The sequence below is a fragment of the Myotis brandtii genome, unplaced genomic scaffold (assembly GCF_000412655.1).
Source record: "Myotis brandtii unplaced genomic scaffold, ASM41265v1 scaffold13, whole genome shotgun sequence".
NCBI lineage: Eukaryota > Metazoa > Chordata > Mammalia > Chiroptera > Vespertilionidae > Myotis > Myotis brandtii.
This window is the reverse complement of record NW_005354595.1, coordinates 2206018-2218373: the sequence shown is the minus strand read 5'-3', so window position 1 is coordinate 2218373 and position 12356 is coordinate 2206018. Positions and strand designations below refer to the sequence as shown.

General features: G+C 48.6%; 1 protein-coding gene across 12 annotated transcripts in view; it reads right to left on the bottom strand.

Moving 5' to 3' along the window:
• PTPN3 (protein tyrosine phosphatase, non-receptor type 3) overlaps window positions 1–12356 on the bottom strand; it is a 109528-nt gene that overhangs the window by 65828 nt on the left and 31344 nt on the right. For 5 of the 12 annotated variants that reach the window (XM_014534413.1, XM_014534416.1, XM_014534415.1 and 2 more), the window contains 3 exons: window positions 7013–7120; window positions 6891–6936; window positions 4046–4124 (listed from right to left, as the gene is read on the bottom strand). In XM_014534413.1, coding sequence (XP_014389899.1) covers window positions 4046–4124; window positions 6891–6936; window positions 7013–7120 — 233 coding nt within the window. Of the gene's footprint in view, window positions 1–1149; window positions 1263–4045; window positions 4125–6890; window positions 6937–7012; window positions 7121–12356 lie in introns of those variants that run through there. The other 7 variants (XM_014534423.1, XM_014534412.1, XM_014534424.1 and 4 more) reach the window with 4 other exon arrangements.

Sequence of the window (12356 nt, the reverse complement as noted above, 5' to 3'; positions counted from 1 at the left end):
TTCTTTCCTGTGCCCCAGGAACTGTGGGTGCTCCAGCAAAAGCATAACCGTCAACTGCAGGCTGCCGGGACCTCCAAGCTGGATTCGGCACTTCTTTGTAAGCAATATCACTTCAAAACCCGGGGCGTGACGTGTGGGCAGAGCTCAGTAAATCATCAGGCCCCTCACCAGCCTGTGAGCCTGCCCTCCAGCCAGGTAACGGGAGACGGGGCATCCACAGCGCCGTGCAGGCTGGGAAGGGCCCTGCAGAGCGTTCTATTTCAGGATGCGGCACACCCGTGACACTTGGCCGCTAGCTCCCACTCTTTTTTAAAGCCCGGACTCAAATGGGATAGACATGCCAGTGTCTGGCCAAGATGACAAAAGCGAAACCTCTTGAAATACAATACAGATGCAGCAGAAGTGCTCAGGGGCCAGAGAGAGAGATCATTTTGGCAATTTGAACAGATCACTCTCAGGATTCCTTCAAATTTATGTTTAAAGGTGAAGGTGCTGGTCTTTTGAGACGTGAATGCCTCACCTGGTATCACGACTTCCTATCTGCACAGTTCTGGGCCACATGCATGGTATTTTAGAACTTATTGCCTCATTTCAGCCTCGGAATAACTCTGTGAGGTAGGGACCACCACCTACATTTTTTACAGATGAGAACACTGAGGTTCAAAGAGGTGATGTGGGGTCAGTTATGTCTTATTTTAACCTGGACACTTACGCTATGGGAAAAATCTGACTATGCTACAAATTTATGTGGCTAAGGGCTACAAAGCTTAGGATCTATTTCCTAACTCTGATGTTATTACTTTGACTATAATTACCAGCTTCCCTTAACGTGCTGAAGACCAGCATTGAGAGACGGCAGAACACAAACTTGCTGATTCGTGTTTATTCCATAATGGAATCTCTACCTTTTCCACCTAGAACATAATCCGTCCTTTCTAGTTTGTTTCTGTTTATCCCAGCTGACATTCAACCAGAATTAAGTGTTCTCTCCTTCCACAACACTACTGAGAGAAAGAAGAGAAGGGAGGGACTTAGCGATAATCCCATGGAAAAGCTGGGCTTTCACAGACGAGCCCGGCTAATCGGAGCATCTTCCGAGGGATATAAGCGAGAACATGAGCCTGGGCATCACCATTCATCAAACGCTACCTTGTTGTATGTTCAGCAAAGCTCCTGAGTGAACCCCATGACATCATCACGAAGGGGTTGGGATAGGGGGATGAGGACCTCCTAGATGTACAGGGCCTCATTTTGAGTCTGCCAGTAAATGAAATTCTGTTTAGAGTGATCTACATTTATCAGACACAGCCGCTGTGGAGGTCACCATCAAGGGGACACTTATTTTGCAGTTAGAATAAAGGAAAGACTTTGAGAAGAGATACTGGCCGTGCCTGTCTTCAGAAATGCAACCATCGATCCTAGAGCAGACCCCATTCAGGAGCTCAACTTCAGAGAAAAGCAATCCCTGCCTCCCTGCCCGGATCCTCAGGAAACAAATGTCACCTCTGTGCTCCTTCTCTGACTCTCGGGAGCTAAATTTCTAACTTTTGGGAACTTTTGGACAAGCTACAGAGCTGGGGCTTCAGGAAATACTATGTGCCAGGAAAGCAGGTAAAACTCTTCATTTTAGTAAAAACAAACAAACCACACACACACACACACACACACACACACACACACACACACACACACACACACAGAGGGGTGGCTGCTGCCAGGGCTCCTGCTGCATTAAAGGGAAATTTGGCGCCGAATCCTAGGAGGTGACAGCTCTACTCTGCACCACACTGGGGAAACCACCTATCTGAAGATGGGAGGTGGGGGGTGGGATTTAGAAGGAACACATGGACAAACTGAATTTTACATGGGACTTAGATGAGAACAAAAATTAGCCTATTACTCACCTTAAGCCCAAACCTGCCCCTCTGCAACCTCCACCCACTGGACAGAATTCTACCAATCAAGCTCATCCAATCCCCCTCTCCGCCTGCAGATCAAGGGCAGCCCTTGCTTCCCTCCCAGTCCTCTATCCTGAACTCCCTATGGTTTCCTCAATGTCAGGGCTGCGGAGCAGGAGGATTCTGTTGGCTCCCAGAGGGAGTGAGCTTCCTTCCCATGGGGCACAGAGTGAGTGTCCAGTGACCAGGGAGGGTGCTGGAGAGGCGCCCTGGACTAGGCTGCCCAGCAATCCCTCACTCAAGTTCTCTCTCTGGAGAGCATCACAGGGAGGAGAGGGATGATGGGGGACAATCACAAATTGAGGCGGCACAGTTCACAGGTGGGGTTGGAACCCATTAGCTGGTAGTAAAAGCAATTTAATGGGCCACAACTGGCATTTTAAAAGGAAAAAGAACATCAGAAGACTTCAGAGTACTTTTGCATTTCCTATTGTTTTATGAAATGTTTGCTCAGTAATTTATATATAACCTGTGTAATGAATCAAAACATATTTTTACCGTGGGGTTATGATTTTAAAAACGCATTATACATATGTATATACACACACACACATAATATATACATAACCCATCATGCCATTTTAACCCTTTTCGGTCCAACCTCGAGGCTGACTCGACAGACCAGGCGCTAGGAGCAGGTCCAACGTCGAGCAGTAAGAACATTAAAAAGTTCAACATTCAATCCCGTCAATTAATTTGGACCAGATTGTTTGAATTCCAAAAATAACATTGGACCGCAAAGGGTTAAAAGCATTCCTTGAACAGAACTTGCTCTTTAGTAACGGCTTGGGGAAACCTTGGTAGGGTCATTTCAAACACATATTCTTATAGACAATGTCTTCACTTTGCGTCCTTGGGCTTAGGAACTGACCTGCTAGGTGGAGCGTCACTACACTGTCCCTCAGTGCACCAGGGTGAAGGGCCAGTATGGGGGAAAACAAACCACTGTGTGCACGGCCATGGTTACCCAATGAGTCCTGATGGACATCTCTTACACCGGCTTGAAATTTAACTTCACTGTAAACACAGTCCAATCGCCAATGTCTGCTACTGCAGGGGAAGAGGTGCACAAAGCAGGCAAAACAGGGCAATAGACTAATATTTGGCCTTCAAACATATTCAAAGGTAAAATGTGATCATGTGACTACCATTAAAGAAAAAGAAAGGGTAAAAAACAAGATGGCATTCTATGTGTGAGTTGACATCGCCGGCTTGGTGGTGGTCTCCCGGCCACAGTGAGCACAGAACAGGATTCAATATTCCCGAACATCCATTCATTACTTTTCCTGGTGGAAGTTTCCCTCCCTCAGAAAAATAAAAGTACCCATAATAAAGGGCTTAAGTTGCCATGGGGAAAAACAGAGGCATGGTGGAATCTGCCTAGTACCTGTTCAAACAGCCACAACTTTCCTGTGCCCTCCCCCTCCATTCCAAACGCCTTTCTGCCCAGAAAACCCACGTGTCAGCACCAGGGCAAAGCTGGGGCCAGACACCAAGCCCTGAGGGGTAAACAACTCCTATCACAGCCCTTATCTGGTTCGCAGACCGTCTGCACTGGCAGATTCACTGAGGAGAGAAGCTGGCCCAGCTGGTTCTTCTTTCTGGCTCCTGCCACCGGATCTGACAGAGAATGCTTAGCTCAGAGAGCCCCTGTTATCCTGAAGAGCCTCAATTCTAGCCCTTCGGAGACACATGCTCCTTGATCTGTACATGACTGTTTTACAAACTTGTCTTCCAAGCCCTGCCTGCACGAGCAGAAAAGGACTTCGTTCCTTGAACCCAGGAGCTCTACAGGCAGGAGGGGCGGGGACGGTGAGGGAGGCAGGACCCAGTGGGGGAGGCAGGACCAGGTGGGAGTGCAGAGAGGCAGGACCAAGACTGGACAGGAATGAGCTGATTCAAATTTCAACCTCTGTTACGCCCTCACACACACACACACACACACACACACTTTAATTGGATCATAATTGATGGCACAGTTATATCCAAATGAAGTATTTGGCCACAGTGATAAAATAAAAGAATACATTTTTCGTGATCACTCATTTTTATATACTAAGTAGAAAACTTTAAAAAAATGTTATTACCTGGTTTGTTCTTGCTGCAGTGTGTTGGGATCAGGTATAAAAAATCTTACTCGAAAATGCAGGGTACAGGGGAAACCTCCTACAACATTTTTCAAAAACAAATTAAATTTTCCCTTTAAAAATAGTCAATGTATATAAGTGGCTGCTCTCCCATAAGTGATGCATTTTTCACTACACTATACCTTTCCCACTAAGAGCATTAATTTTTTTTAAAAAAGGAGTGCATAAGTTAATTACACTATACCTTTCCCACTAAGAGCATTAATTTTTTTAAAAAAAAGGAGTGCATAAGTTAATTGACTGCTCAGAAATCATCACGTCTATAAGAAGTAAAATATTTTTTTGCAGCATCAGCATAGAATGAGGCATTATCTACTTTTTATTACAGGTTTAACTTAGGGCTGTGTTCAAACGGTGCACTCCATTATTTGTATTCGGAATGTAAAAAAATCCTTAAATCAGCAGAATATACAAAATTCACGAATAAATATTATCTCCCACAGATAGTGATTTTACACTTTTCAAACATTTCCATGTACATTCTCGATTTTAACACTGCTATGAACAGGCGAGGCTGCTACTGCTAGCTCCCTTCTACACATATGCCAACAGGCTTAGAGGTGTGACTTGCCTTCGGTCACACAGCTAATCACACAACCAGAATGGTAGCCCTGTGGTCTCTGATTCTGCTAGGCCACATTCCAAACACATTTTTATACTAAAAGACACGTCATGCTTTTAATGCTAAGTGAATCCCAGAAGTGATTAACATGTTAGCAAATATTACATAATTAACATACTCAACTATGGCTTCATGCAACACGACCAAGAGTCAAACACCGCTTGTAGGAATAAAATAAGCCCATTTCTTTTGCTAGCTATAGCAACAGGAGAGTATCAGGTTGTGCTGTTAAGATCCAAGCTCTTCTTAATGTCAATCTCACCCTCTCTGTTACTCAGTAACACTCATTGGCCCTATCTAAGCGCACAGCACTTACTTGCTCTCTGAAACTCAAGCCTTCTCCACCAGGGGCCTCTCACTCACCTCCTCTACCTCAGTTCATGCTGGGCTCCACCTTTTCCTCTCTTTAGTGTCATCTCTCTGATCTCTGGCTTGGGTCAAAGACTTCAACTGGTGCGTGTGCACCTATGAATGTACCTGTGTACAGGTGCCTGGGTGCCAGAGGGTGTGGTGCTGGAACACTGAGTGCGGGCCGACCACCTGCGCATCAGGGGATAGCTAAGTCCTCCCACTGCCTTGGGATGGCCTCCCGGCTCCCCCCACCTCCATCTGTAAGTTGTCACTGTGTGTCTCAGACATGCCTCCAAGTCTTTCTCATCCTCCTCTGTGCACCCAGAGCATCCTATCACGTGCCCAAAACTATCCTACAAGTCCTCCCACTGCCTTGGGATGGCCTCCCGGCTCCCCCTCCCCCACCTCCATCTGTAAGTTGTCACTGTGTGTCTCAGACATGCCTCCACGTCTTTCTCGTCCTCCTCTGTGCACCCAGAGCATCCTATCACGTGCCCAAAACTATCCTACAACTGTCTCTCCCCTTGTCAGAGTCCCCACACTCGGCTGTGAGCTCCTTAAGGGCAGGGTCCAAATCTGATTTGGACCAGATTCCCAGAGCTGAGCCCAGTGCCTTGCCAAAGTCTGATCTCGGGGCACATTAGCTGAGTGAATGCATCGGTCAGAGAATGAAGGACAGCACCTGTGCCTGCCTGTGTGCACTTATCCCTCTGTGAACTGGAATGAGGCCGGGGGTTATCTGCACAAAGGCTCTGTGCTCCCTGGGGGTACTTCCGAATGCCAAGGGCACACTCATGGGAGGCAGGGACTCTGCGGCCCAAACTCCAGGTGAGAGCAGCTGTGGGATCAGGGTCTGGGCGACTGTTTTGGCTCCTTCCCATCTGGGGGCTGGGGTCCAGCATTTGTGCGTGCACACTTTCGTGTACAAATCCACCTGCCTTCACCCCTCAACCACTCACTGGCCACCTCCTGTGTGTGGGGGGGTGGGCACTCCAAGGAGTGCAGAGAGGATGGCCCACCCTGCCTCTCACACTGGGCTAAGAAAGGCCATCCTCCCTCACCTTGCAAACTGCAAGCTCCTTGACAAAGAGAAAGGCAGGTAACTATGAGCTGAAGGAGAGAGTGTTCTGGGGCACGTGAAGCAGATGATATAAATGCAAGCTGGGGTAGAGGGAGTCAGGACTTGCAGTAGGGAAAGAAATGGGATCTGAGCAGCTTTGAAGAAGGGCAAGATTTGGATATAGGAAGCAAAAGGTAAAGGCATTCCCAACAGAGGGAACAGAATGAGGGAAGGCACAGAGGAGTGTGTGGGGCCCAGCAAGCCATCCAGGTTTGTCTGGGGCATAAGGTGCATAAAGGGAAATAGAGTGTGATGCTGAGAGCCCACCTAACTGGGAATTAACCTGCACTGGGACCTCTCACGGTGGATGAGCTGTATGTTACATTTGTGACATCATCTATGCCTCGGTTTCCCGTGACTGGAATTAAGCTGCTGGGAAGGACTAGGTGTGTGTGCCTGTCTCTCTTTCCCACTCTGCCTCTCACTCTGGGCTAAGAAAGGCCATCCTCTTTCCTTGTAAGAAGAAAGTGGGTTCCCTGGCTCTTGGCTGCCTTCTTTCACCCTCCCCCATCTTGCTCACAGCTGGTGAGGAGCCCTGGAGGCTGGTCTGGAAGCATCTCACTCACGCTGCCTGGACCACCTGGAGTCCAGGTTCCAGATGTTACAGGCACACTGATGATCGGAGGGGAGAACTGGGCCATGATACACTAACACCAAATGAGTATCCAAATGAGTGAGAAGGTCACACCCACCTTTTAACTGCTTCCTGATGGGCTTGCTTGATTCCAGCCACCTCTGCTGGTTAAGAAAACATAAGATATAAAAAAACCAAACTGTGCAGAAGTCTAGCACATCTTAAAGGGATGGTACTCACGGGAGAGTCCATTGATCCATCGCCATGCTGCAAACCAAAATATTCCTTTTCGGTCACACACAAGTGGTTGTATGCCATGTCCAGAAGAACTTGACCGGTGTCCTGTTTCTAGGAATAAAAAGTCGAGTGGGTAAAATTTTAAAACGAATTAAGAACTAGTGGTTAAAAATCTTTCCTGCAGCCCAGCCGGTGTGGTCCAGTGGTAGAGTGTCAACCCATGAACCAAGAGGTCAGGGATTCGACTGCCAGTCAGGGCACATGCCCAGGTTGTGGACTTGACCTTCAGTAGGGGGCACGTGGGAGGCAGCTGATCAATGTTTCTATCTGTCTATCCTTCTCCCTTGCTCGCTAAAATCAATTAAAAAAATAACATTTTATTTTTTAAAATCTTTACTGTAAATAAGGAGTTAAAACATTCAGAGAGATTTTATGTGCACACACATCCCCCGACAAGAAATGCTTTAATAAATTCAAGTTAAGAAGCCACAGGGTACGTATGGGAAGTAGGCTAAGGAAAACGACATGAGCAGGACTGAAGACCGTTCAGTTTAATTTTGTCAGACTTCTTGCTTCCCCTTAGCCGAGATTCCCAAGTGATGATGCCTTAATTGGGAAACTCAGCAATCACAGTGGGAGCACCTCCCGGTGCCCCACCCATGGCTTATCCCCAGCACCACGCTAATCCCACACGGGCTCCCGCAGGCTCCTCAGGAGGCACGGACGTGTCCAAAGGGATGAACAAACTCTCCGCTAACCACGTGAAGGAAGAGGGCGAGGAACACTCCCATGACACCCAAAATACCCTCAAAGTGAGCTGGCATGTGACACCCTGGGGGATTATCTGCCTCACTGCTCCTCGTCATCTGAAGTGAGAAGCCGGTGGGGACATGCAAACACTTCACATCCAGAGCGGGACTCGGCCGCCTTCACCACTCAGAGAGGATGCGGCAGGCGCAAGGCTGAGCATGGGGACAGAGGCACAGTGGGTGTCCCGTTCCTGCCCTCCCGAGGGGCCAGCCGGTGGAAGCTGCACTGTGCCTCGGGGTGTGGAATGCTGTCAAGGGCTGTGAAACGCTCAGGGCACAGTGAGCACACAAGAGGACAACACAAAGGTTCAACGTTCAACGCAGCCTGGGGACGAGCAACCCCTCCTGCAGCCCCTGACCCGGGTCTGGGAGGGTGGTGGGGCTGCGGGACACCTTCCCTCCAGGTGCAGGAGCTGAGAAAAGCCATTTGGAGCAGGCACCCCGGGCAGAAAGGCAGGGGCTGGGAAACAGCGTGGGGCGTTGGGAAAGCTGCAAAGTCTACTTTAATGCTCTGACTTCTCAGGAATCCTTTGAACCAAACCACTTAACTGAAGGACAATTTGAGTCAGAAATAGACCATGTATAGAAGAAGCAAAAGCAGTTTTTTTTTGGGGGGGGGTGCGAGGAGGGGTACAGATAATGTACCTGAAAATAGGTCGCAGCGACCAGGAGGAGGACATTAGGTAACTGTCAGGCCCCTTCCTGCAGCCTCTGCCTTGGCTCAGTCTCATGTTATCTGATCTGATGTGGGAACACGAGACACGCCCAATGCCCGAACACATCCCCTTTCCCCGCTGAGGGCCTGTACCTGCCACTTCCTCTGCCCGACAATCTCCAGCCCAAGGGAATCATGATGGTGTGGAAAAGATGACTGGCCCACTCATTCCGAACCATGAGATTCTCTCCCCCTAAATGGAGACATTCTCTCAATGCGTCAAAGAGCTATCTGCTCCCCGTGTTGAAATGGTTACTTCTATGACTTTATATCAGATTAAATATATTATTAGTATTATCATTATTGTTTCTGTTAATCCTCACCCGAGGATATTTTCCCACTGATTTTCTAGAGATTGGAAGGGAGGGGGAGAGACAGAGAGAAACACGGATGTGAGAGAGACACAACGGTTGGTTGCCTCCCACACACACCCCACCAGGGGCAGGGATCCAGGCTGCAACTGAGATACGTGCACTGAACCGGAATCAAACTCCTGATCCTCAGTCCATGGGCCAACTCTCTATCCCCTGAGCCAAACCCGCCAGGCTTAATCTATTATTAATAACTATAATCCACTGAACATCTACGAGGAGCCAGACATGATGCTAATACGTGCTCTTTTTAAACACAACGTCTCATCTTTGCAAAGTCACCATCAGCAACCTCTTCGCCGATAAGCAAACAGGCCCCGGAAAACTCCGTGTCTTGTGCCATCGGCCGAAGGATGGTCTGCCTGACTCAGGCCCACTTAATGCTAAAGCCTGCCTGTTCCCCCTGAACTGCCTCTCCTCCTCCGGAGTACATAACACTTCCATTCCAGTATTTCTTGTACACATCTTGCCCAGTTCTCAAAAGAAACAGAAACATAATAAAGGGGTACACTTATAATAACACTCCTCCCAATCCAGTCCCCATCCCGCGAGAGGTTGTCGGTCCATGGCCAGCTCGCTCCCTGGGCTGGGCAAAGGACAACCGATGTCCAGGTCAGCTTCCCTGATGATGCCCGCCCCTGGTGAAGACAGTCCGGGCTGAAGGGTCTGAATGAGACAGCGCAAACAATCCCCACGAGTACAAAAATATAAGGCACCGAGACTCTCAGCTGACAGCAGGCCCTCAAGTTCAAGTTCAACGTGAGGAAGCTTTGACCAGGCTGCTGGGAGCTTAGGGAGGCAACACTGGCAGCAGCGTGATGGTAACAAAGACATTCTCAACTCAGAATGGCCGGGCAGCCGCTGAAGGCCAGGCTGACGGGATTCCCACTCTGGGTGGGTGCTTTCCTTGTCCCCGTCTACAGGGCTCGTCACTCCTTACACACGTTCTTAGCTGGGATTCGAAGACCCTTGCTCTTGGTGTCCTCCTCCCTCCCTGGATAGTCCTCTGTCTCCTTTAGTGCTCTGTCCTCCTCTCTCCAACCTTTAACATCGAACCTCCTTCGTATCTCCTGTCTACTCACTTCTCAGGGGACCTCATCCAGTTTCATAGCCCCAGACCCCATCTCTACCCTGGGAACACCCACATATGTATCCCAGCCTAGACCCCGTGCGTATATCCCAGTCTAGGCTCCTGACTCACATATCTACTACCATGGCTACATCCCCTCCCAGGTGAGTAACAGGCAACTCGAATGGTTACAACAGGATGGTCACTTCTGCTCCTCTTGCAGCCTTTCTCATCTCTGTAAACTGCAACTCTGTCCTGCTGACCCTAGAGCAGTGATGGCGGACCTATGACACGCGTGTCAGAGGTGACACACAAACTCAATTTTTTTGGTTGATTTTTCTTTGTTAAATGGCATTTAAATATATAAAATAAATATCAAAAATGTAAGTCTTTGTTTTACTATGGTTGCAAATATCAAAAAATTTCTATATGTGACACGGCACCAGAGTTAAGTTAGGGTTTCTCAAAATTCTGACACGCCGAGCTCAAAAGGTTCGCCATCACTGCCCTAGAGTCACCTGGAGGCTTCTTACACATCCCAGTCCCATCTGCCAGCAAGTCCCACTGGCTCCACCTTCAAAATATCTCCTGACTTGGTTTACTCAGCCACCTCCACACTATAACACTGTCCAATTATCATCTCTCCCCGGGGTTGTTATAATAGCCTCTTAGCCCTTGGCCCCAGTCTACTGTCGACCGAGCATCTAGAGAGACACCTGCGTCAGATCATGTTGAGTCTCTGCCCAAACCTCGCAGTGCTTTCTGCCTCCCTCAGACCTACCTACCAGGCTCTGCACAATCCTCCCCACCTCAGCTGACCTGCTATCTCTCTGACTCTCTTGCCACTCTCCTTGCTTATTCTTCTCCCCACACAATGGCTTGCCACACTGTTCTACAACCACACTAACCAGGATTCTGCCCCAGGGCCTTTGCACTGCTGTTTCTTGGACCTGGAATGTGCTTCCTCCAGAGGAGGACAGGATTCTTTTCCTCTTCACTTCCTTTAGGTGAGGCCTTCCCTGGTCACTTGTATAAAATGACAACCCCACCTCCTTGTCCCTCCTTGGCACTCTCCATCTTCTTATCCTGCTCTATGTTTCTTCTAAGCACGTAATACCACTGGCATAGTACACATTTGTTTATGGTCCAATTCCTCTCCAGGATTTTGCTCTGTTTTGGTCACTCCTCTATCCTTTGTACCCAGAACAAAGCCTGACACATAGTGGGTGCTCAGTAAACACCTGTCAAATAAACATTCATGTTCTTGTCAGGAAGAAGTCGCAGAGCTGAGGAACAGCTGCAGATTGGCAACATTAACGTTAACAAAGGAGTCAGATATAAATTAACTGTCTGGTTACAGCAACTAGAAGAGATACTTCTGATCTTTGCAGAACAGGTTCAATCACAAAATTCTATAGATGACGATGTCAAAAGGAAACGGCATATAGAACAAAGTTCAGTGAACCAAGGGCAGTTGCTTTTTGAGGGATGTACATATTGACCTTGACAAAAGGCCCCTAATTGGTGGTCCCCCAAACTGTAATGCACATCAGGATTGCTTGGGGAGTCGTTAAAATGCAGATACTCTAGAGAGTATGTTTCAAACACCCAGGAGGGCCGAGGGATTTCTATTTCTAACACGCATCCCAGGGGGTTCTGATGTACTCTCAGAAAATACTGACAAGGGCTGCACCACCCAGAGTACATAAAATTATTTCCATTTTAATTAACTAAAATAAATGTAGCTCATCTGGTGTTCTAGCCGCATGTCAAGTGCTCCATGGCCGCGTGTGGCTAGTGGCCCTGTGTCGGCTGGTGTGGATACGGGACACTTCCCGGCATTGCAGGAACCTCTTCCGGCCAGTGCTGCCCTAGAGGGCGGCTTTTCTACACACTGGTTTAAGAAACAGGTCACAGGTGTATTCCGAGCCCCCTCGATTCTAGACAATTCTAACTAGGCAATTACATGCTCTTGCTGGGCGTATCCTTCTTCAATAATGCCCCCCATCTGCAAAAGAACGGGGCCCCGACCTTAGGGGAGGCCTGGGCAGCTGTGGGAGTGGAAGGGGCAGCTGGGTAGAAAGTTGGGGAATCTCTCTCTCTACTGTCAACTCCCATTCTCTGCCAGGAGACGGGCCCAAACTCCCATGTCCTCAGTCATCTGTCTGCATCTTGTCCCCTGAAGGCAGACAAGGGAGCTGACTTAACCCTGAGCCAGGAAGGAGAAATGAGCACGCACCATACTGTGCGGTCAGGAAAACTGCCCTAGTGACCTGGGCTCAGCAGAAAGCAGACTTATGGGTGGGGCAGGAGCCACAGGGGTCAGCGTTGTTGGCCTTTACATTCTTGTGGCCTTTTATCGCCCTCCAGTTATTCTCTCGTC